Consider the following 26865-nt stretch of genomic DNA (forward strand, 5'->3'; position numbering starts at 1 on the left):
TTTTTTTTTTTTTTTTTTTTTTTTTTTTTTGAGAAAAGATCTTACTCCATAGAAATCCAGGCTGGTCTTGAACTCACAATCCTTCTGCATCAGCCTCCTGAGTGCTGGGATTACAGGCATGAACCACAGTGCCTGGCTGAAACATTTTACTTACATCCATGACAACACCTGGATTCTCCTGTATCATTAGTGAATCCCAATCGCTGTTTCACATGTCCCCTTCATATTTATTTTGCTTTCTCTACCTCAGGATATAAGGAATAGCATAATTCACTTCTGTTGGGAGTGATTTTCAGTCTTAAGCATTTCTTTTAGCATTTTCATTCATTTTTATTTGTCTTAGGCCAACCAATGAGACTGGAAAATTATAAATGTCACCTTAAAGATATTTAAATCATAAGCAAGGCCAATAGAGGTTGACCTTTAAAAAGACTAGTTTATCTAGTAGTGACCAGAATTTAATTGGCAGGAAAAAAATAGAGTGAAATTGCACAGGTTCAAGGAATTTCCTTTATAAAATTATAGAGATAAAAAGTGATAATTGTCTTATCATTAGTGTCAGCAAAGATCTCTTTAGGAAGCAAATGGTATAATTTTAGAGGCTAAGTTTTAGTACAATCTCTCTCATTTCACCAGCACAACAGCCCTCTCATAGCTAAAATTCAAAGATGAAATCTTGACTTTTGAAACAATTTTTGAAATGGATATTCATTAAATGACAAGTTCAGTTGAACTATTTTGCATTGTATAAATAGAATGACCATCACAACCTTTTCTTGTTTAGCTATAAGTCTAGGCCATATACATGTAAAGCTGGAACAAAATGAGCTACTGTCACTTTTGGGCAGTTATAAAAGTTTCATTCTTTCCACTTAAATTACAAAAGAATGCCATATTTTCTGTATATCAAATCACCTTCCTCCGACCTGCAATGTACCTTCTGGGAATAAACAGAATATTTCCATAGTCACTGATATTTTTTTTTTTTCAGAATCAGGTATTGAACTCAGGACATTGCACTTGCCAGGCAGTCACAGAGCCGCTGAGCTACAACCCTGGCCCATTTATATTATTATTATATACTTTTCATCCTCTTCCTACTTTTCCCTCCATTTTATTCCTTTCTCTTGTTTATTACTTTCATATCTTCAGTGTTTAGAAAAACAAAACAGCATGGTCACAAGGCTCACCATTTCCACCAAGGATAAGTATAAGAACATGCCCGCAGTGACTGTTAAGATCCAGTCCTGGACGCACGGGTCAGCAGACACCGACAGGCCAATGTACAGTCCTACGAAGGCAGTGAGCGCACTTATAAAGTTCATCAGGATGGCAGTCTTCACAGAAAGTCCAGAGCTTAAGAGTACAGCAAAGTCTCCTGGAGTGTAACAGAAAAAGAAAGGGTAATTATCCTTGAACTGATGAGGCCTTTGTGCAGTTTTGAACTTCAGCAACTGGAACCAATTTCGGAAATGAAACTCATTGATCAGTTAGTAAAACTCTTTCCTATATTTTTCTAGGATTCACAGTGAAATCATTCTACTCTCAAGAAGTTGCAGTTTGGCAGAGTGCTACTCCTTTTGCTTCTCCTAAATATAGTCTATTCAGAGAAGTCTGTGGCATATTCTCCAGATCCTGATGTCCTGAGGTATTTTCAACTTAGACAAATCAAAATAAAGTTACCCTCTGGCCCAGGCCTTCTAAACCCTTCTTGCCTGGACTTTTGCCAGGGGAAATCACAACATGATATGGGCTTTTATGACTTAGGCAGGGACTGTTGTGGGGAAAAGGAAAACTACTTAATCGGAGATTCTTCTAATGCAAAAGTCAGGAAAACAAATTTTTCCTTTCAAAAATGGCTTTATCGTCTTGATATTTATAGAAAAATGATCTTCTGTCCATACCTTTTCTCCAAAGAAATGACCCACTCGTAATTTTCAGAGCATCTGCTTCTCACTTTCAGGGATTGAGACGGAAACGGAATAAAGAGACACCCTGGTGCTATCTCTCCCGGTTCCACTGCATGACTGGTCCCATAATGGGCCTGCTGTGGACTGTCACTCTGTCTCGTGATTTAGAGTTGAGGATCAGGTGCTTAGCCCCTCTTATAGTAAAAACAAAGCCATAGGACGTGACTCCCAGACCACCTGTATGTCAGTGCGCTTGGGAAGGACCTTAGGTAAATTCTGTAAGAAGCATGGGTCAATAATGTATTGGCGTCAGGACTTCAGAAACAGACCCTGGGTGCTCCAGGGGGCAATACAGACCTGAAAGGAAGAGGAAGCAGAGAGAATGGTTGCTAAGAGCCCTTCTCCCTCGGGTGTGTGCATGTGCAAATCCATTTCTACTATTTCTGGGCCTGTTTTCAACGTCCCTATTTTGTCCCATCGTAGTTCCTGGGAGGCAGTATGCCAATTACAAGGCTATTAAGATTATCCAGAAAAAGAGTCTTATGTGTATTTGCTACCATACGCCTGTCAATTCAATTTTATGCTTCACTTTAAACATTTTATATAAATCAGGTTGATGAAACCGTGGTTTGGTTTTAATTTAAATGTTATTTTATCTCATTGGCCTGTGTTCTAACATAATGGGAGAGTCCCCCTCTTAGTACTTTTCCCACATTTAATATGTAGATCTAAAAGTCCTTGCCAAAGTTCTTTAAAATGCAATTTCTCTTTATGACTCTCTCCCATACAGAATTCTCTGGGAATCAAAAAGAGTCCTGGCTGCCTCTGGGAAAGATCATTCCGGAGTCTACTGTAAGTTTTTCCTCAAGGTTCGGAAATTTGAGTCCTCTTCCTCTTATGGTTTAAACGAATCATAAATGGGAAGCATTCGTCTTTCAGTCCTATACTGGCAAGGCAATCCACGTAAACCAGAGCTGTAATATATCAGGATTTTCTCAAACGGCAGGAAAATTTCCAACTCACCCATTTCATGTGGAATTTCATGACACAAGATGGCAATTGTCGTGGTCACTCCCGACTCGGGTGATGATGAGAAGGCCGCTCCTAACACGAGGCCATCTGCAAAATTATGCAGGCTGTCGCCAACCAGTATCATCACCGCTAATAAGCTAATGGCCTTGGCTAAGGAAACAGAAAGGTACGAGAAGCGTGAACAAAGCACTACCTGTTTCATCCAAACACCATCAATTTTCTCATTTACTTTTTGTACCCTCTGCCGCATCTAATTAAATGGCTTTACTTTCTTTCCGCTTTCAAAATAGATCAGGACTAGAGTTGCAACCTCAAAATATAACTGATGACCTTCCCATCTGTGTCTTTTGAGATATAGTTTAAAGTAATTTAAGAACCTTGTTGTGTTTAGAATATTTATGACCCCCCTCACTCCAAATTCATTATATTGAAATGTATCCTACTGATGAGGTGGTTTCAGGAACTGGGGCTACAGAATTGTCATTAAAATGGAGTTGGTTTTCCCAAACTCTTGCTCTGAGTCTGATCATCTCATTTCCACCCGCTGCACTGTACTCTCTGCCACTGTGTGGATAACCATTGCTTTTGCTGGTTGGTGCGGATGACTTTCCTAAAGTACTTCATTCACGTCACAACCATGGCCACAAAAGAACCGTGAACTCCCCTTCTGCCCCTTACCAGATGAGCTGTGGAACAGGTACTCAATGAATTTCCCTTTCTGAGAAATATCTTTCAGGACTAGATCAGTTAGATGTTGGACAAAGCAAAACAAAGCTTCGGTTTTCGTGGTATTCTATTGGCTACTGCCCATTATCTGACTAGAAGAGAGTTGATGAAATAATTTGGATCATAACTGGGTTGAAATTTTTAATGGGCAGGATTCCTGATCTTAAAAAACCTAAGCTTTATGTTATAATTCAATGACAGTTGAACAACTCACAGATACAAAAAGCATTTTCAGGATAACACTGAGTAAGCGGCCCAGGTACCCCATTTAGTAAGAAGAGTCATTATCCAGTTAGCATGGGCAAACCCTTCATTAACTATTCAGCTGAATATACTCTGTGCAATAGGTGAAAGGAGCAGCTCTTGTTACTGTTAGAACTGAACACAGTATTCTAATAATTGTATTCAGGAGAAAGAGAAAGAGGTTGCTTTCTGGGTTCTGGCCCACATGTGTGCTCAGACTGAGGGAAGCTGCATTATAACGAGTTGACCTATTTCCTTTGGGGGATGTGATTTGGCACAACACAAATCCTACTTTAGAAAATAACATCAGGAAAGAGCAGTCATAGCCCAGATTTTCAACCAGGAGATAGCTGTGTTGATTCTGTTTAAAGGTGGCTTGTGCATTTGACTTGGAAAAATCATACATATTTGTAAATATCACTGTACTGACATATTCTTCTTCTGTTTTACTAATTCATTTTGTTCTTTGTTAAAAATAGGCAGATTTCAGAAACAGACCTAAACATGCAGATTAAATATCAAATTATTGAATTCGGGGAGTTTACACCGGCAGAGCCTAGCGCTCTCAGAGCCCATAACAGCCCCGAATCATTTCATTTTACCTGCCAGCTTTTATCAATAAAGTTCTACATTGTGCAAATAAAAATTATTTTAAAGTGACATATTTGACAGCATCATAGTGGGCAAATACAGGTGTGGTTTCTATGTGCCTACACATGGCTTTGATATTCACAGAATATATTCAAGTGCAAGATTTTTAGTGACTACACATACTCTGCTAGGAAACATGTGACCTATTCTGGTGTCTGCTACTTGATAATCTCTCATTATGGACTTCCAAATGTCAGACTATGGATATATAACAAGCCTGGAGGCAAACATACACATTTGCATGCAAGCCACAAAGAAGACATTGTGTATGTTCTTTAAGATAATTTAAATGTTATTTAGTGGAACATAGGTATTCACTGGTAATTTAATGTACTCATTACAGAAATAACTATGATATTTTACCTTTGCTCCTATTCCCAGCAGGCATATGTAAGTTCCACATTTCTGAACTATTCTAGCTTTTCCCTGTTGAAACATGGCCTGGAACTAATATGATTTGGTTTTTTATTTATTCAAACTGGAATGCAGATAGGATTTTCACATCCTGTCTTTTGAAACTCAAGTTAATATGAAACAAGTCATCAAATAGTTGAAACTAATTCAGTATTTTCCTGGCAAAGGGGCAGTTACATATTCTAACTTGGATTTGTTCACCGTTCATGCCCTATGCCAAGTTTGATATCTATAATGGGAAGATATGAAGATTGCAAAATATTTGTATGGGATGACTGTTACTCCCTGGTCAAATTTCCACTCCCTGCTCCTAATTTGACTTGGCATATCCTTGTCTCCTTTTCCTTTCTTAAAAAAAAAGTTCACTGTAGATCTACTACATGCCAAGCCTTCTAAATTAGTTCTGGGATTAGAACTTTAAAGGGAAAATTATTATGAGCGATGTCCTGAAAGCATAACTGAAACAAATATGTAATTATATATTTTAAATCAAATAAATTACATGAGTTAGTATAGCTAAAACAGAACAGTCATCACTAACAATAGTAACATAACTCTAAAAAGGGCTTGCTCTTCTTAGTTTTTATATTCCAAACTACATGACAAAGTATGGATGAAGAAAATTCTAATTTAATCCTGTATATATGGTAACTAAAACACTGAACACCTTCAGATGTTCCTTGAGTGTACAAAAGAACATAAAAGAATTAATAGATGCATGATGAATGAATGATTACAGAGAAATTGTCAGTGTGTCGATATTTCTTTAGCTCCCCAAACCTGGGGCATATTAGCTATGTGATCCTGAGCAAGGACTTCACCACTCAAACAACTGGTTTCTTCATTTGTATAAATTTGATAATATTTATTCTTGCTTCCTTAAGTTGCAAGACAATTACACTGAGAGACTCCATCTCAAGTGCTTAATACTAGGCGTGACACATAAAAAGTGTTTAGTTCATGGTAGTTATTTAACAAATGGTTAACTAACTTATTATGATAGAATAGGGATAACTAATCATGGCTGGGTTAACATTAGAACAGGAGGAAGTTTGTGTCACAACAGAGGAGAATAAAGGAGAAAAAATGGGGGAAGATCTAAGGGCAACTGGAGGAAACCAAAACAAAGCAAGACAAAGGACTTCAAAGAACCCTCAGAATCATAAGCAGAGGGAAATAAAGTTCGATCTAAAATTGGTAAATTAAATTCAGAACTAGCAAAAATTGTAGAAAAAAGGTTGAGGGCAAATAAAAGAAACAAATGAGTTGCAGAACAAAATATGAAAAAGGGGACGGACATCCTTGATTCCTACTCTACTATCTCAATGGCACAATCATACATGAGGTAGGCATTTGTGCTCACTTTTCCGGTATCTATGAGAAAAGTTAGAAAAAACTAATGATGTCTCCATATTTTGTGATGAATGAAAAGTTTCAAATATCCATATGGGAACAATTTTAGAGCCCTGATACCCACACACGTATATACCATAATTGTATATTTCAGGGGAGCAGTCTTAAACAACTGGGAGAAACAGATAGATAGATCTCAAATATTTTTGGCAAAGTTTTTAATAATAAAATATATACCCAATATGAAATCTATGTAGTTTTGACACATTTATTTTAAAGCACTTTCTATGGCACTTACTACATTTTAAAGTGTAGCTTTTGAAAGTTGGTACTCACATTTTCTGTTGGAGGTTGTCATACCGGCTACAGAAATTTCACCTGTCTGTGAATCTTCTGGGCCTTTCTATTTTAAATTTTAAAACAACTGGTCAAAAGTAAATAACAGTCACATTTGGTTGAAACATGAAACATCTTAAGAGCTATGTTAATTTTGTTTTTTTTTTTACAGGGGATTGAACTCGGGTCCTTGCGCTTGCAAGGCAGGCCACCGAACCTCCGAGCTAAATTTCTGTCCTGAGCTATGCTAATTTTTAAGACCTTTTCCTATACTAACTATATACTAGAACTAAGTTTTTTAAAATTAATTTTATTGGTACAATTTAAATATACATAAATCGTACCACATTCATCACAAGGAATTTGAACCTGAATAGGATGAAGTTGGAAAGACAAAATATATGTCAAACAGAAAGTATGTGAACAGAGCATAATTTTTGTTTGCACTATGAAATTTAGTTGAAAATAACACACTTGTGTAGATCAGTATCTTCCACAGAGAGCTGAAGGCTACCGAGAGACAGTAATTCAGACTTCAATTATGTAACCCTTTATGAAACCCAAAAGCTACAGAAAAAAAATAATCCTTGATTTAATTTGGCCCATTTCCTGTGTGGTGGGCTGTAGATTTAAGATTTATTTTTCAGTGTGTAAGCTGATGGGGTATTCTGCATGGAGAAGAAAACTGAGGAAACATAATACTTCATTTCATTTATTGCACTGTAATATTCTGTTCTTATTGCTTTTCCAGTCAGGAAAAGAATCTTGTCAATATGGAAAGTAGATCAACAGATTTACAAAAGACAAATAGATTTATTAAAATTTTCACTCTTCAATATGAAAGAGAAGATTTTATAATCGCCTTCATTAGGAATACATGATTTTAATTCAGAGACTGGCCTGCCAGTTTCCAGAAGACACTCTATGCTTACCATTCTCAACCAACTGTGAAAACGATCGCTTTCGAGCAGCGTTAAACACAGCGGAAAAGCGTGCTCGTGTGACTCTATCGCTCAAAGTTGTGGAAACTTGGACACAATATTGATTATAAATCAAAACGCTTTCAAAGCTTTCAACGCTTAAGGGGAGATTTTTTTTATGTTCCTATCTCTGTTAGCATTAGATCTGCAACTCACTGCCAGGCTTCTATTTTGCTCAGTGAATGTCACACAGAGAACTCAGTTATGGCTGTCAGTTAAAATCTACCCTTGTCCTGTAACCACCTATACCAAAGCCTGGGTGACAAGTGCCACGCTTACAATTTTTTACTGCTTTCATATCTGTCCTGTTCCTATGCTTGCTTCTTTAAGTAGAATGGGGATATTATTTTGAGCTTAGTTGGAATTACATTAGAATCTTAACAAGCCTTCATCTTTTTAACCATCCCATCAAACAATTTTGAGAATACGGACAATTTTAGTGTAGAAAATTCAGTAGCATCAAAGGCATTTACTCTAAAACAACTCATCAGACAGAATCAGTTCTCTGCTGCATTGTGAAATGATCACCCCAGTCCTTGACTAACTAAGGATTAATCCCTTAGTCAACATTTATTTGCGTCAACCTAGGGATGGTTAACGGTTAAGCAGAACAGAACTCATCATGTCAACTGCTTTACGAAAACTGGGAAACAAAATGATAAAAACTGATCGTTCTTCCAATGTTTCAAAGTGGTGCAGGGAGCAATGGTTTAGCTCCCCGGAGTGTGTTCTGTGCTCTTTAAAACAGCGTCTAGGTGACTGGCACAGATTTCCAGTGTTTATTGTGGTCCAGAATAGGCAAACGCTGAGTACCTTCTATTTCATCCACCCCACCGATGTCCATCTATGCGTTGAGGAACAAAGGAAAAAAGGGAATCAAATCAGTAGGATGCCTCAGAGCAGTAACCTACCAGCTGGATAGTGGACACAGACTTGCCTCTGCCCGGCTGGTCACTTACTTCAGGGTTGAGTGCAAGGTGATGGGAGTGGCCCATGTACCCATCAGCCAGGGTCAGACCCTGCTGGATGAGGATGGGTGAAAATCAGTGTGGAGGCCGGAGTGCACAGGCAACTCCGTGGTTCTGCTGAACATCTTGTTTACATACCAAAGGGTTGGGTGGCACGAAAGGAGTAGGCCTGGGAAAACTTCATGGCCATGAGTATTTGCTAAGATGTCTTATTATAGAGAAGCCCAATCCTGCCCTGAAATACACATGCTCCGAATACTTTCAGACTGTGGCTTCAAAAACCTCTAGTTGTGATTAAATTAAAAAAAAAAACAACAACAACAAAAAAAACCTTGAACAGTAGTAGTTCTCATATTGTCTTTTTCATACATTAAAATTTTGTACTTGCACAGAATTTAATTTTGACTTTGATTGCACTACCACAGCGATGATTATCAAAACTGTTTTAGTAGTGTAAGTACTAAATTAACACCTCCAGAAATGCATTCACCAAACACTTGCTGACAAACATTTGTATTCCTTTTATTTTGTGCAATAAGCCAAGTCTTGAAATTGTGCTCTTAAAACTCATTTTAAATTCTCAGAATTGCATTTTTGGATATTCAGAATTTCTTTCCTGAATTTCCATCCTGCTTAAATTTCTACCTATCAGGTAGAGACTATGTGAGCATTAGAATTTATTTTTCCTGGACCCCAAATGCCAATCTATTCAATACAAATAGGGATCTATTATTACTTTTTATGCTTCTTGAGATTAGAACTCCTTTTGTGGCAATTAATTTCCTAACCATTTCAGGTAAATTCTGTGACTAAAGCTTCTATTTCCAATTTCTAAATTACTATAGCATCCTAGCTTGAGCCCTAGAAAAACCCTGCTGTATTAAGACAGAATGTTTTTGCAAGATCTGATTTAAAATCTATTTGAAACTTGGATATTTATTTATTTTTGAAAAGTTTCAGACTTTCAGATAAGCTGAAAGAATTTTATTTTAGTTATTTGTTTGTTTGTTTTGATACCAGGATCAAACTCGGGTCCTTGTGCTTGTGAAGCAGGTGGCAGAACCACTGAGCTAAATCCCCAGCTTACTTTTTCTCATTGAGTTTATTGGTACCTTTTAGGTATACAGCATGGTTACATTCATCATTGGGCTCTGGCACCTTTATATGACTTATCTTGGTTCTTACTTTCCCCCTTACCCCTTCTTTACCCGCTCCACCCTTCCCTATTTATTTCCATTTTTTCCTTTTCTCTTATTTTTTCTTTTTCCTTCTTTTCTTTCCCCTAACCTTCCCACTTCCCCTACTCCTTTAGCCCTTTTCTTCCTATTTCACATTATCAATTATACAATTTGAACCTTATTTACACTTTCAGTTTTTCAATGTGATACTCAGATACCCAACTTTCTGGATTCTGTAATAACAGTTCACTACATTTTACCACATAACTGTCTGTCATCTCTTTATGCAACATTAAACACACTTTATTTTTTATAAAGCAGAATTTTAAACAAATTTAGAAATGATATTTTAAAGGCATTAATATTTTCCCTGGGCATAGGCATTATATCTACATCAATAGTTATTAAGTGAACAGCTAAAGGGCCCAGGAAAGGGAGGAAAACCATGAAGGACAATACGGTTCCACATCTCTGTAAGGAAATATTACTTTATTTTTCTCTTGGAGTCTTTCACAAGCATTTATCTTTTTTTTTTAAAGCACTTAACTTTTTAACAGTCCCACCAAGCAAGTAATCTCCTTTTTTTATAATGTATATAAGTAAAGGAAATATTATTCATGAATAAAACACAATGCTTTATATATTCATCATACACAAAGAAATTGATCAAATGCAGGCACAACAAAAGAAATTATTCAAGCTAGAAAGAGTCTTGCTGTAATTACATTTCTGAGCTTCTGGGGTCTCTAATTTTAAACACTCTTAAGATAGATGGTAACAGGTGATTTTATGAATTGTTGAAGTTTTCACTTTCTTATCTATTTGTTTTTGTGTAGAAAATATATTCAAAATACTAATTAGTAGTTTAAGATTTGGGGACCCTTCTTTCCCCAGACATGAAATAATGTCCTGTTTTGAACCAACCATGAAATTCAACAGAAGATTGTAACAAATACATTAACTGGCCAACAAGAAATGTTTAAAAAATAATAACTATAATTCAGAGGAATTTGCTATTCAAGGTGATTTATATATTCTTTAAATTAGAGCCCCTCCCTTACATAGACAATTTCATGAAGATGTCATTAGTTCTGAACAAGCATCCTCGAAATAACAAATATAAAACCTTGAAGCAAAAAAATAAATAAATAAACAGAACTTAAAATATACCTTGGCATCTGGTGATACGAGAAGAATAAAACATTTTTCTATCAAGAAAAATCCATGAATGCCTCCGATCAATCCCAAAAGTTTCCAAATATGACCTTTGCTTCCATGGAAATGTCCAAATTCTGGAGTTTCCTGCCTATGTAAACCAAGAACCTTAAAAAAAGAAAAAGGAAAGAAGGAAATAAAACACTTGTTGGCTTTAATATAAAACAGAGTAGGGGCTGGGGATTTAGCTCAGTGGTTCTGCCGCCTGCCTTGCAAGCATAAGGACCCGAGTTCGATCCCCAGTACCACAAAAAACAACAACAACAACAACAACAAAAACAGAGTAGGCATAGTATCTGCATATATTTTAAGTAGAGGGAATCTCATGACAATTGAGATTGTAAATAGCCCAGTTTGCTTCTGAATATGTGAATACATCCACGATACAATTTAACCCACTCAAATAAAATGTGTACTACAGGAGATCAAGGAGAGCTTTGAAGGGCAACGTGTACTAGGGAACAGAAACACCGAAGCTGTATTTTAGCTAGTGACCTAGATTTTCATTCATTCTGTCTTTTGGCTGAAATGTTTTCAGAAGTTCTATCTGCATCTGGTTACAGAACAATGCTTTATGTGATGTTAATATATTTTATATCCAGAACACGTGTAAATACATAGTTCATCTGAGGGTTCATGTGAGCTTTATTCTCCCCATTCTCCATTGCAATTAAAGTAAATTTTTAACAAATGCTCAAATAAGTAAGAAATCCACCTGGAAGGCATTCTAGTGAATGCAACTAGTGAATGACTGAATCAATTTATTGATTGACTTTATGATCTTCTTTTGGTGATGCTGAGCATGAAGCCAGTGAACCCAGGGACTGCTGAGTTACTTCTCAGCTTGCACCTTTTGTATTTTTATTTTGAGGTAAGATCTCACTAAGTTGTCCAGTCTGGCCTCACATTTTTGATCATCCTGCCTCAGACTCCCAAATAGCTGGAATTACAGGCATGTTGCCAATGCAACCAACTTCATGAATTCCTGCTAGTGAATCCTTTTGTACCTTATTCCTTCTTTGAAAGAAGGAAATTAGAAAACACGTCAGTGACTAGAAAAAAGAATCCAAAAATTCATTTGGAACCACAAGAGACCTAGAATAGCAAAAGCCATTATAGGCAACAGTCACATGGCACCAGGTGTAACAATTCCCAATTTGAAACTATACTACAAAGCCACTGTGATAAAAACAGCATGGTACTGGCAAAGAAATAGGCCTGAGGATCAGTGGAACAGACTGGAAGGCACAAAAACAAATGCAGATGTACTCAGCTACCTCATCTTTGACAAAGGAGCTCACCATCCTCAGTGGAGGAAAGATAGCCTCTTTAATAAATGGTGTTGGAAAAACTGGATGTCAACCTGCCACAGATTAAAATTAGACCCTTATCTTTCGCCATGCACTAAATTAAAATCCAAATGGATTAAAGATCTAAATATTAAAACAGAAACATTAAACTTGCTGGAAGGTAAGTTAGGCAGAACTCTGGAAGACATTGGTATAGGAAAAGACTTTATGAACAAATCCTCAGTAGCACGGGAACTAGCAGAAAGAATCAACAACTGGGATCTCATCTTACTAAAAAGCTTCTGTACTTCAAAAGAAACCATTAGCAGAACTAAGAGACAATCTACAATGTGGGAAAAAATTTTTACCAGCTGTACCTCAGACAAAGGACTATTATCAAGGATATATAAAGAACTCAAAACAATCAGTCCCCCCAAATATAAAGACCCGATCCAAAAATGGGCATCCGAAATGAACAGACATTTCTCATACAAAGAAGTGAAAGCAGCAAGAAAATATATGAAAAAATGTTCCACATCACTGGTCATTCGAGAGATGCAGATGAAAACAACACTGAGATTCCACCTCACCCCACAAAGAATGGCTGCTATCAAGAAATCACACAATAACAAATGTTGGCGGGGTTGTGGGGAGAAAGGAACCCTCCTCCATTGTTGGTGGGAGTGCAGACTAGTGCAACCACTATGGAAATCAATATGGAGATACCTCAAAGAGCTTGGACTGGAGGTTCCATTTGACCCAGCCATCCCTCTGTTGGGTATCTTTCCAAGAGAACTAAAAGAATCATATCACAGAGAAGTATGTGCACCCATGTTTATAGCGGCACAGTTTGTAATAGCTAAATCTTGGAAACAACCTATTTGCCCATCCGTTGGAAACTGGATAAAGAAGTTGTGGTTTTTCTATAAAATGGAATATTACTCAGCCATAAAGAGCGAGAGAATAGATTCATTCATAGGAAAATGGATACATATTGAAGATATACTCCTAAGTGAAATAAATAAGTCACACATGTGTAAATACCAAATAGTTTCCCTGGTGTGAATATTCTGCAACAATGCATAAGATTCTAATAAGATTACTGACATTTAGAAATTTGAAGAAAGGAGCTAAAGGTGTAGGGAAGGTGTGATGCGTAGGGGAAGAACAAAAAGGGAAAAGAAAAAAATGTGAGAGAATGAAAAGATGAAAATAAAGTGTTTGTAGATGGGGAGGGGAGGAGGGGGTGAAGGGAGGGCAGAGGCAAGGGGAAAAAATGAGAATCAAGACTTACCATGTAAAGGTACATGATCCCAACAATGAATGTAACTGTACTGTATCCCTAAAATGTACCAATAAACTCAATAAAATTAAAAAAAAGAAAAAGAAAAAGAAAACACGTCAGTGGTTTACAGATGTAGGATGTCCCTGACAAATTTGAAAAAGGAAAAAAATGATTATGTATGAGATTTGTGTTTATATATTCACAGCTGTGCGTGTAGGCATTTACGTGAGCACAAACACACTCAACCCTCCGTATCCAGGATTCTCCCTCTGCAGACTCCAGCAACTGTAGACTGAAAATATTCAGGGGGAAAAGAAAAGCACCTCTGCTGAACAAGTACAGATTCTTTTCTTGTCACTATTTCCTAAATAAAATGGTACAACAGCTATTTGCGTAGCATTTACATTGCCGTGGTATTATAAGTACTCTGGAAATGATTTAAATATAGCAGAATATGAACAGGCTATGTACTAATAATACACCATTTTATAGAAGGTACTTGAGTATTCTGGATTTGGTACCCTCAGGAGTCCTAGAGCCAGTCCTTCCTACAGAGTGGGGTAACCTACAGAAATGTGTGCACATTGGTGAGTATATACGTGCATCTGTATTTATACTTTGAGTACATACATAGGTGTAAAACATGTATCCCTCGATTTTGTTCCATGTGCACAGTAACACACACCCATCTATTGCTTGTGATAGCCTTTTTTTCCCACAAAATAAAACAAGAAAACTTCACAACCTCATGATAAAATGTAGATCTTTAAACTGAATGAATCTAGCAAAAAAAAAATATATATGGGGAAAGCATGACAGCAGTATTTTGCTCATTTCGGCACCAGTTTCGAAAACTTGGGTCATATTCAGGAACCGCTGATTTTTCTAGCTTTCCACCGCACTTGTGCCACATTGTTCTTCCTCTTTCCAAAAACTCTTGTCCTCACCTCTCTTCTCAAGCCCAAAACTTGCCTTCTACATCTCAGGAAACCAAGCTAATCTTTTAGGTTCGCCCCCGCACCATTTCCTGCCACCCCCAAATCCACCCTAGCTGCCCTTATTTGTGTGCTCCCCTTGGCATGAGACCAGGCAGCTTCCAGATCCTGTAGCTGTTTCCCAGGATCCCTGGCAATAAACAACACTGCAGCCACGGTGGTGACCTAGAAAAAGGCCTCAGCCACTGCCTCAAGCCAATAATGAGCTCTGAAATATTTCCAGAAAATTAGATTACAAGGGAAATTAAAACTAATAATGGCTTGTTTTATTTCTCCAATGCTCACACCGTGATTTTCCAAACATCAAATAATCATCAAGCCTCTCAGCAACAAGAGTGACCCTGTAGAAAAGTGCCAGAGGGCTGTGGAAAATTTTAACATGTTGGGCATTGCAAGGGTGGGACCATTGGTCCATTGTCCTCATCTATTATATTAAGAGATTTTTAGAGGGAAGAGAGATAACTTCCTCTGTAAAGCTGTCCACCTGGACTCTCAGCATCTCAGGTCTTCATGCTTTCACTTCCGGTACATGAATGAACTCTCAGAAGACTACAACATAGGGCTCAGCTTCCTGGTACTCACATTTTCCTTCTGAGAGATCCAGACACTATTAGTCAGGCAAGAAAGAGAAATCCACTCTAATGGTTCTCTCCCTCTCTCTCTGTCTCTCTCTCTCTCTCTCTCTCTCTCCCCTACCCTGTATTCTCCATTTTGCTTCCCATTGGCTGAACCCAAACAAAAATCCAGACTGCAAAGAGTTAGAGAGACAACACCTTCTGAGACAGAAAAGAGCAAGGAAAAGCATAAAGAGGATCTGAGTTGGGGAATGAGGGGAGGCCAGTGGAGCAAACCAGCGTGATGTCTGGCATATGCTTCTGTGTCTTTCTTAATAGGAATCCATATCTGATCACCTTTTTGTATAAATTTCAAACACAAGAATTGCAATTTTGTCATCTTTTTCTTTCTACAACTGTAGAGAAGCTTAGGGCAAATAATCTCTCTTTCCAAGGAAAACACTGACCCCTGTATCTATTACCGAAGTTCCCATAAAAGTTTGCATAGATAGCTCTGATAGTTAAATATAAAGAGAAATTGGACATACTGTGATTTTTTTTTCACATAAGAGAAATCACGTGGTATCTAAGTTTGTGTGTCTGATTTATTTCACTTAACGTTATGTTCACGAGTTGCATCCATTTGCTTACAATTGCCTCGTTTATCGTACTTCATGGCAGAGTAGTATTCTATCATGCAGAAATATCACATTTTCCTTATCCATTCATCTGTTGATGGACATGTGCTGGTCTTGGATATTTCCAAGATCTAGCTATTACGAACTAGGGTGCTATAAACATGGGTGCGCATGTTTCACTGCACTATGATGACATTAACTCTTTGGGGAAGAGACCTAGAAGGGGGATAGCTGGGAATTTCTACTTTTAGTTTTCTGAGAAATCTCCACCCTGATTTGCACAGAGGTTATGCTCCAAGTAATATTTTGGGCCCTCTATTAAGATTATGGTACACAGTTTATTAACTATTGTCATTCTTGAATTACTTTGCTATGAAAATTGAGTTTTTTGAAAGAAGTAAGAAGAGTGTTTTTTAAATATTTTCTTAATAGCTACATGTACTACCTTAAAATTCAAATGGTTGATGAGAAATTAAACACACTGCATCTGAACTGGAAAGAAACTGGTTACCTGAGGGATAAGGTGAAGTACAGCATCCCCTGAGAGCGTCCCGACAGCCAGGCCCACGAAGAGCTGCAGAATGAGGCCGTAGTTCTCCTCACAGCTGTGGAAAAGGACGAGCGCAGTCCCAAGCATGGAGCCCAGCGTGAGAAGCATCACAGCTGCTGTGCTGTAGCCGTATCCTGAGTCAAAGGAGGGCCGGGGGTTTAGGTCAGTGGTTCTCCCGCCTGCTTTGCAAGTGCAAGGACCTGAGTTCGATCCCCAGCGCCAAAATACTAGCAGACACGCCACAACCATCTGCCCGACATGGACAGGGGTATGCAACGGCTTAACCCCAGCACATCCCCCCAGAATAAAAGTTAAGAAAATAAACTATATGTTATATTTAACACAATTTAAATGAATTGTTGGAATGATCATATAATAACACAGGTTTTATTTCATTCCAATTCAGTAAAAATAATCCATTTTAGAAAAATTATCTCTAAAGATTTTCAATCCAGTTTTATATCCCATTCCTCCCTAAGTAGGCTCTACATGGGAGATATCATTCTTTTTATCGAAAACATAAAGATATTTGAATTTTAACGTGCGTACCTAGATGTCTAATAAAACGCAAAACTGTCACACCTTTTGGTTGCTGTAAAAGATTTAAAATGTCAAGAACACACAAGGACAAACTAGGGTGTGATATTTCCCAGTCAAGAGGCAAAGTTTCAAGTTCTTCTGTTTTTCAACCCCCCCACACACCCCAGTTCTGTGGGAGGCACTGTATAATACTGAAGAATCAATGGTTCATCACTCGAGAGCTTATGAAATCTTTTTAGGTCCTCTGTGAGTGTGGATTTGCCTATTGTCATGCGGAAAGGACAACCTGGAAGGCCATCAACTCTATTCGCAGTCAAAGGACTCTGCTGATTTACCCCAGGTCCCTGGATGGGTGCCACAGAGTCTTGACTGGAGTCAGAGAATTCGCAAATAGGCTTTGCCTAAGCGTTTCCCATCACTGCACTCAGACTTGACCTCCTTATTAAACCCTTAGCCACTCCTGGGCAGCTACTTTAAGTAGGTCTAAAATTTGATTTGTATACGGCGGTAATCGTCTTTCCTGGAAACTCAGCTGAAGATGGCACTTTGGGGTTGAATTACAGCACACTGAACAGTAGTTCCTGAACAGTATTTTCCTGTGTGAGCCCCTCTTCGATGCAATATCCTCCATTTCTGTAATTTTCCAATGCCAATACAAGCCTTTCTCCTCACTTGCAGCATTTTCAATTTGAGAAGAACGATGTTTTTCTGGATTCTTCAGTGTGCATGACTTGTGACTTTTGGTTCCTTTGTTTCAGGAGAACTATTCCCTAGAAACTATGTCTCAGAACTTCATTAAGTTCATTAAAACTTCCTTTATGGATCTTCAAAACGCCCTTCCCAAGCAGCCTGTCTGTCTCAGGCACCAGGCCAGGTAGTGGGAAGATAAAACATGGCCGGGGACGCTCAGAGTGCACAGGTCCGCCTCCTTCCATTGGTGGGCAAGACTGACCACAGATGCTAAATTATTTCACTGGTCCCTTTGAATGAAGCTTTTTGTTCCCCTCCCAGTGAAGGGGGAGTCTTCGCTATTTAGCCTGGGCATGTTTCTGTTCCCATACAGTCTTCTAGCTGGTACAGAATCCCCTGTGACTTAGAGGGGAGTAGCTGAACAATTCAGCCAAGCTGGCACTGCAGGCCAGCTCAAAGGGAAAGAAAGCGGCTCTAAAAAGATTACAAGGTCTTGGGATTAACTGTAATTTTTGGGGTTTACATGGGATAATTGTCACACTGTTACTCTATGCCATGGCATAGGTTTCAGGAAGTAGAAAGTGCTTGAGATCACAGGTTAGCTGGCAAGACTCAACTCTGCACTCCCGATTCCAATGCTGAAGCTTTTTTCTTTAATGCCATACCACTTCTGAACACGGATTTAATAACTGGTCCAGCTCTAGGGGGCAAAATCAGTGTTTGCGCATTATATACAAAATGTAACATACTCACTGGAAAGTAGAATCGCATCATAGCTAGAAATAAGGAGCCTGGGACCAGCTTGCTTGAGTATGAATTCCAACTTTATAGCTTACCAGTTGTGTGTCCCTGAGCAATTCTCTGGACATCTCTGTGCCTCAGTTCCCTCATTTGTAAGATGAAGGTAACAGTGATAATACCTGTACCTCCTTGTACCAGTGGGGAGATGAAATGAGTCGGTAAATGAACAACATTTACTCCAGCAAGCACCTCGTGCACGGTAAGTGTCCTGCTCCCGCTACCTCAACGGTGGACATCAGCTTTCTGATGAAGAACTTACTCTCTAGAGTGGTAGGTGGATGTTTTGTTTGTTGGTCCATGGGCAGCTGGCAAGAGCAGCTCAGGAGTTGCTGGATGATCCCTGGGCTGATCTGCTTGAAGTCCTCCTTAGAAATGGGTGAAAGGCTGTTCTGTAAAAATATCTCCACCAGCTGCCCAGCAGAGAAGCAAGTCTGTATGGAAAAGATGCACATTGTTACTAACACTGGGACTCAATGATATGCTCCCCACGGCCAATCTTGAGGACCCAGAACTAGGCAGAACAACAACCAAGTGTGTGTGAAGCCATGGCTATGTGCATTTCTTTGCTACCTTTTGTTCATTAACCTTTTGTTAACTTTCAAAGATTATTTTAAGTCTCTGATCAAAATCTACGGTACCACTTTTTTTTTTTTTTTTAACCAGGGATCGAACTCAGGACCTTACACTCTTAAGGAAGGCAGTGGAACCACTGAGCTAAATCCCTGGCCCCAAATCTGCAGTACCCCATGCCTACTCTAAGCATTATTTAATATTTCTTGTACCCTTTTCTCTCTCCTGAACGGACACATTGTTATTTCACACTGTGTTACACGATGTTCTAACCAACAGCCTAAGGCAGCCTGGATATTTTTGTGGTTTGTTGTTTTTCAACAAAGCTAAGACTTCAGATGATAAGCGGGAACTCAGTGGCGATGAGGTGGCTGTGTTTAATGCTCTGATTTAAAAATCTGTATTGGCAACACATTTTCTAAAGCAGCAGAAGGTTAAATTTGTAAAAGTGAATGCTGCGCTAACTGGCTGGTGTGCAAAGCAACACTGAATGTCTGGAACTGACATCCCTTCTCCATGAAAACGGTGGAGAGCACTGTTATTCTCTACGGACTTTCCCTATTTTCATCTGTATTTTTACATTTTTCCATGTTACACAGGCATACTTATAAGAAATAAGACTTATAAGTAAAAATAGGTGTGATAAGTCTCTAAAATCTGCCAGAAGGTATTTGTCCATCAGAGAAGTGGGAGATGACATTGGATGTGTCAAAGATTCCAACTGTAAGAACGGCAGACAGTTTCTCTGGCACAAATGGATGACTAACATCATCCCCTATTCAGTAATCCCCATTCATAATCTTTAGTTGTAATCAGTAAAGTATTTTGAGAAAATAAAATCAGATCTACAAGGCTGGCCTGATTTTTGTTTTTTTGAGACAGGGTCTCGCTATTAAGTTGAGACTGACAGGACTCACTATGTAGCCCAGGCTGGTCTCAAATTCACAGCGATCCTCCTGCCTCAGCCTCCCGAGTGCTGGGATTACAGGCGTGCGCCCCCATGCCCGGCTGGCCTGATTTTCTATGCTATAGAATGTAGGATTTCTGAGCCCATTAGTAATCAGGAAATAATGACACATTTGCTGGTGCCCGTTCCCCACAGAAAAACCTTTGGTGAGGATTCCACAGGTCAGAAAATTTCATTTGGATCGGGAAATGTTTGGTTATGTGGAACAGAAATCTCTTGAAACAGAAAGACAAGAGGATCCTGTATTGGAAGGGGTCAGAGGGCCACAGTCTAGAAGGCAGGGGCTGAAAGGAAAACTGCACCTCAGAAGGAACTGTGATCTGAAACAGAATCAGAACCAAAGATGCATGTGTGTGTAGGCTTGCACTCCTGCCCCTTGGTACATAACAATTTCCTCGTGCACTATAGTCCTCTCATTTTGTACACAAATGGTCATAGAAGTCCTAACTCCAAAGAAACCTTTAAGTCAAGGACCCAAGACTGGATAGAATCTGGAAATCCTGAGAGAGAGAGAGATTGGTCCAGAAAACTCATGGGCAGGCTCTCTGGAGTCAGGAATCTTTCTGGTTGGATCAGTACTGCCCATGTTGAAGGAGTAAGGAGGAAAGGGCCTGGGCAAGAGCTCCCACAGCTTTCTACTTTGAAAAGCATCAACAGAACGTTAAATTGTGGTCGTTTTCCCTTTATTAAAATGATGTATGCCAAAGACAACTTTCTCTTTCGCTCGTTTGTTACTGAAGGAATCCAATTATTTCACTGTTTAAAATATTCATAAGAAGAAAGGGAAACGAATAGCAAACTTCTGGTGATGAAGCTTTCGTAATAAATATTCCGATTGGAAAAGGGAAACGAATAGCAAACTTCTGGTGATGAAGCTTTCGTAATAAATATTCCGATTGGAAAATGTGTGACTGGCAAGTAAGAGAGTGGAGAGAGAGATGGGAGCAGCATGCTAGGCATCTTTCCCCCTTTCGTTGTCGAAAAAGTGGGTGGCTTCCAGTTTAGAAGACCATCTCACAGAGGAAGGTTATTCTACTGTGAGCTTCTGCATCCGTGATCTTTGCTTGCTGCTTCTGTGCTTTTGAGGTTTTGTTTTCAATTTCTTCTGAAATCACTAACACAAACGCCTCAATGGTGATTCAGTACACGCTATGAAATTTTAACACAAAACACACTCAACAAGGAAGAGGATAGAATGAGAATGTAGGTGCTCCGGCCAATAACTTTTTACACATCTTTACTTTTCTACAGAAAGCATCAACATATGCCTACACTCGTGCTGATGTCATCAGGCTTCGATGGGCGTTTCTGCGCGTATTCTAAATTTCCTAACTCTTAATCGTTAGTTTGGGACGCACTCGGAGGGCTTCTTCAAGACAGAGTGCAGGGCCTGGGGTGTGGCTCAGAGAGAGCGCACTTGCTTACCAGGCATGAGGCCCTTGGTTCAATCCCCAGCACTGCCAAATAATACTAATCAATATTAATACTGTTACTAATAACAATCAACTAAAAAAGAGGGCTGGGCTCTATTCCTAGGGCTTCTGATTCAGTAGCTTCTTGGGTGGGATGTGAGAATTTGCATTTCCACCAAGTTTTCAGCTCATGCTAATGCTCCTGTCCAGGGACAAGATGTGCAGAAGCATGAATTTCAATAATACAGGTAGGGTCTCTGCATCTGGTCCTCCATATTAGGATCCTAACAAGAGTCATGAACAAAATCACATGATGGGAGAAAGGGGAATCATTACAAGTAGAGGTAGTTTTGTTTGCTTTCCATAGTGAGCACCGACCATAATTATCAATGTTCTTAAGGTATGTATGCACTGGCCAGGAATGGTGCTGCATGGTTGTAATCCTAGTACTCTGGGAGGCTGAGGCAGGAGGACTGCAAATTCCAGCCCCTGCTAGACAATTTGTTTACTTAGTGAGACCCTGTCTGAAAATAAAAAGTAAAAAGGGCTGGAAAAGGCCCTGGGTTTAATCTCCACTAACATTAACACATATACCCTCACCACACACACACACAAACACACACACACACACACACACACACCAACATACACGCAGCACCACTTATAAATAATGCATGAGACCCTGTCTGAAAATAAAAAGTAAAAAGGGCTGGAAAAGGCCCTGGGTTTAATCTCCACTAACATTAACACATATACCCTCACCACACACACACACAAACACACACACACACACACACACACACCACCATACACGCAGCATGCCTTAAGTAAATAATGCCTAATTTAAAAAGAATACCTTCATCCTTTCTGCAAATAGTATTTCCATAAGGCAAATTTAATTCCTTTATTAAATTACTGTCCCTGAAGAAACACTTAAGAAGGCTTCACAAAGCCCAATTTCAAAGATAACTGGCCACCTTCAGTTGTGTATAATAAGCATTCATTTGAAAGCATCAACTGAGCTACACTTTGCACATGGCAAAGGCAAAAGACATGAGCTTTTTAAAATCTATAATAGCAAAAACATGTGGTGCTGTCTAATCGTGCATTCATAACTTGTGGGCATGGCATTCAGTGCTGTCGGGAATATGTGAGGACTTTTTCTGTTTTAAGGCACAGGTTGTGTTTCATAGGAATATTGCTTATTGACGATACAAATAACAAAAAAATGTAATTTGTTTTACTCAACAATTCCCAAAATTAATATAGTTATTAAGAACAAGAAATGTACCATCAGACAATGTATGTATGTGTGTATATATGTATGTATGTATATATATATATATCCTCAGTTTCTGTGAATTAAGGATTTTTTAGCTCTATATCTAACCTGTATGATGTAATAATATAAACTCACCTCCTTTTGTTGTTTTAAGAATTAAGACAATTTGTAGGATAAATAATACAGTGCCTAGCATGTAGTAAGTAGTCAATAAATTTAAGCCATTATCACAGAACATTCATTTTTGAAGATTTTAAGTGAAAAAAGGGAGGGAAGGATTCTATGATCAAAATTTGAGAAAAACTGGGTTCACTAAGACTTCAAAAATTTGTTTACTAATAGACCTTTCCAGGCTCCTTAGTATGGTACAGGAAAAGATAGTTTTATCCAGCTGATCTGATCAGCGCAGTTTTTTGTTTGTTTGTTTTGTTTTGTCAAAAAGCAAAGAGGTAGACCAGAGAACACACTTTGAAACATAATTTCAAGCAATACAAATCTGGTTGTGTTTACTTTTCTTCAAAAGCTTTCTCAGCGCCATCTTCAAAGCAAATTTTTTTTCTGTTGTTCACAGCCCAAAGTAATCACTTCCTGACCTAACCTAACTGTGAAGTGGTCATTCATCACTGTGATTATTTATGTAATGCCTATATCTTTCACTGCCTTGTAAACTCCCTAAGTGCTGGACCTATTTTTGCCCCATACCACATTCCTCAAGGCCAAGTTGGGGGCTGAAACAAAAATGCTCATGTTTTGTGAATTTATTTGTGCATTTAATATGGACCCAAGGGAGGGAAGAGCAATATATATAATTCTTAATACCTTGGCCATGTTTTTATGTCTATGGAGATCCACTTACTGAAAAAGAAAGCCACGAACTATCATAGAAACAGAACATTTTCTTACATCTTCTACAACTCCGGTAGAACTTTCACAGCTGGTCTTCCTTCCACAATAACAAAAATGCTATAAGATGAGTAGTGGAAATACCTGATCCCAGGAAACTGGACCATCATCTGATTCTTTGTCCACAGATACAGCTACAGAAAAGTTAGGGTGATCCCAATCATGGACCTTTATGTGGCCTTGTTTCCTTCGAGGTTGATGGATTTCATCCTTTTTGTGACAGATTCTTTTGGTCCAAAGAATCCTGAAGAGTTGTTCCAGTTCTAGAAATTTCATATAAAATCTGGTGTCACATAGACTAGATAAGTTCAGAACAGTTGTGATTTCACATGCCTACAACACAGATATTTTACAAGATAATGAAAAGCCAAAGTTTGATCTTGAGTAAAGCTAAAAATCATTTATATTTCACATATATATTGACTCCCTCACAAGATCCTGGCTAAACTTTGGGGTTGAGCCAGTTTTCACAAAAGTATTTTTATACCCTAAGATAATAAAATGACATTCTACCAATAAGAATGCTTTCCATTAAAACAAGAACTTTCCTGCTCGATGAAAATGTAGAAAACTATTCTAGTTTGAAGAAATGGATTCCTTTGAGGCATTCTATATATTTAGTAGGTTGACTATTACCTTTATATAGGTAAATCAAACAAACTGTTTTCCTGTTGAGTGTATATGGAGAAAGTAAAAATAAGTGAAAATGAGCTAAGGCCATAGACAAACTAGATCTTGTTTTTCTAAGCCTACTAATGCTGCTGCAACAGCTGTAAATTTATAGATTGCAATATAACTCTAGACTTCTGAGAACTGATTAATACAGGGAAGATTTAAATGTAACAGTTGAATTTCTGTGGGTTTTTCCTACCTGTGAATAAAATGTGTTTGCAATTTTTTTCAGATGCTATCATTCCTGATAGTTTTGTTTTAAATGATCAGCGTTCAACAAAAAGTTGTAAGACTCACTGAAAACAGAAAATGTGACCCGTGTTCAAGGAAAAGTCAAAAAAATATTCCCAGGTATTGGATTTAATAGACACAGTCTTCAAAGCATCACATATAAATACATTTAAAAGACTTAAAAATCATGTTTAATGAATTAAAAGAAAGTATGACAATAATAATTCAACTAATAGCAATTTCAAATGAAAATATAAAAATTACATATAATTCCCAATGGATATTCTGGAGTTGAAGAATATACTGAGATGAAAAAAAATCACCAGGGGCATTCAACAACATGTTTGATTAGGCAGAATAAAATCACTGAACACAAAGATAGATTAACAGAAATATTCCCATCCTGAAGAAAAAGGAGAAGAACCAGGACCACAGGAAGATGATGATGACAATATCACAAAAGAGACCTGTGGAGTAACAACAAATATATTGATATATATAGATCGGCAGTCAGAAGAGGTAGAGCAAAAGTCAGAAAAAAATAACTGGATACTATAATGGCTAAAAACTATCCATGTCCAATATAGTATCTTTATCATCATGTTTAAGAAGCTCACACACTAGTAGGAAAATGCAAAAAAAGATTCCTATACAGAAGTTACATTATTATGAAACTTTTGAAAGACGAAGGCAAAGAAGAAATCATGAAAACAACAGAGGGAAATGACTCATCACATATAGGGGGCCATCATTCCTGTTCATAGTTGACCTCCTTTCTGAACATCACAAACCAGAAGGTAGTGGGAGGGCATATTCAAAGAGTTAAGTAACCTGGAAAAAAAATCATCAAGTGGGAATTTTATACTCAGCAAAAGAATCCTTTAAAATGAAGGTGGAGAAATCATGGAAAAGAGGGAATGTATCACTAGCAGACCTGCTTACAACGTAAAGTTCTTTGGACTGAAAATCTGACCCAAATTTGGGAAATTTTTGCATTGTGCTCAAGTCCACTGGAAGAAGTGAAGGGCAGCGGAGATGTAAGAATATGGGTTGATGTAAAAGACTACAAACATATTTTGCTTGTTTGTTCTCTAAACTTAATGAAAAACTTCTACAGGCTTTTCTTTCAAAGCCAAAAACATATCAAGAAAGCTGATCACACCTACCACTATTTACCATTATAGTAGAATACATTGAATACGTTGATGCAAGTAGATGAGAAAGCAAATAAAAATATAACAATTATAAAGAAAAAGGCAAAGTATATTGAGCTGGAACTGATATAATTATGTATCCAAAACACCTAAGAAAATCAACATAAAGAATCAAATAATGTAATCATGGAGCAGAGTCTAAAAATAATATAAAAAAATCCGTACACTTTATAATGTCCAATTAGAGGAAAAATGAAATTGAACCTCTTTTAAAACAAGCAAAAAAAAAAAGGTAGATTCTTATATGTAAACATAACAAAGTTTTAACTGTGTATGGAAAATAATAAAACACTTCACAAAAAGACACCTGTAAACAGCCATGGGGGTACAGGCCTGAAATCCCAGTTACTCAAAAGCCTGAGGCAAAAGGACCTCAAACTCAAGACCAATCTGGGAAACTTAGCAAGATTCTGTCTGAAAATTTGAAAAACAGCTGGGCATGGTGGTGCACACTTGTAATCCCAGCACTTGGAAGGCTGAGGCAGGAGGATCACTGTGAATTCGAGACCAGCCTGGGCACATAGTAAGTTTCAGGTCAATCTCAACTACATAGTGAGATCCTGTCTCAAAAAACAGGGTTGAGGATGCATCTTAGTATTAGAGTCCTTGCCTAATATACACAAGGCCCTGGGTTTAATCTCCAGTCCCACAAAACAAACATAGACACAGGTAGACATAATCAAATGGAAAGACATTATGTTCTTGAATATAAAGTTACCACACATAATATATACTGTTTCTATGTAATTGTACAATTTTTAATTTTTATTTTTGGTTATCACAATAAAATTACCACAAGATTTTTCCTGGAGTGTGACAGTTTGATGATGGTCAATTAGGACAAACAAGTAAAAAAAATCTTGAAAAGTAGACACATGGGGAAGCCTAGCTCAACCAGACATTTCTTTACTACAAAGATATTCTAAGTAGAACAGTATGGCATTGGTACCTAAATACACAAGCTGTCAAGCAGAACAGAACAGAAAACTTACAAAGAGACTCAACAACATTTGGAAATGTACTGTGTTACTTAAAAGTAGTATTTCAAACCACTGGAGGAAATAGTGTATTTTAAATAAGAGATACAAGGAAAATGGGATAATCGTACAGAAAAATAAAGTAGGTTTATTCTTCACAAAACATACCACAAATAATTCTAAGTAGATCAGAATTGTAAAGGGCCAGGAATTTAGCTCAGTGGCACCATGCCTGCTTTGCAAGCACAAGGTCCTGAGTTCAATCCCCAGTACAAAAAAAAAAAAAAAA

At 38.0% G+C, this 26865-nt stretch overlaps 1 protein-coding gene across 7 annotated transcripts in view; it reads right to left on the reverse strand.

Annotated features, from left to right (window-relative positions):
- The window catches only part of Slc39a12 (solute carrier family 39 member 12), a 69412-nt gene that overhangs the window by 15319 nt on the left and 27228 nt on the right, over window positions 1–26865 (reverse strand). For 6 of the 7 annotated variants that reach the window (XM_010608533.2, XM_010608534.2, XM_010608532.2 and 3 more), the window contains 7 exons: window positions 23567–23745; window positions 18608–18779; window positions 16279–16451; window positions 10962–11114; window positions 6666–6732; window positions 2934–3092; window positions 1191–1378 (listed from right to left, as the gene is read on the reverse strand). In XM_010608533.2, coding sequence (XP_010606835.1) covers window positions 1191–1378; window positions 2934–3092; window positions 6666–6732; window positions 10962–11114; window positions 16279–16451; window positions 18608–18779; window positions 23567–23745 — 1091 coding nt within the window. Of the gene's footprint in view, window positions 1–1190; window positions 1379–2933; window positions 3093–6665; window positions 6733–8556; window positions 8668–10961; window positions 11115–16278; window positions 16452–18607; window positions 18780–23566; window positions 23746–26865 lie in introns of all 7 variants that reach the window. The other variant, XM_033759757.1, reaches the window with a different exon arrangement.

The sequence above is a fragment of the Fukomys damarensis genome, unplaced genomic scaffold (assembly GCF_012274545.1).
Source record: "Fukomys damarensis isolate Sample0158 unplaced genomic scaffold, DMR_v1.0_HiC HiC_scaffold_37, whole genome shotgun sequence".
NCBI classification, from domain to species: domain Eukaryota; kingdom Metazoa; phylum Chordata; class Mammalia; order Rodentia; family Bathyergidae; genus Fukomys; species Fukomys damarensis.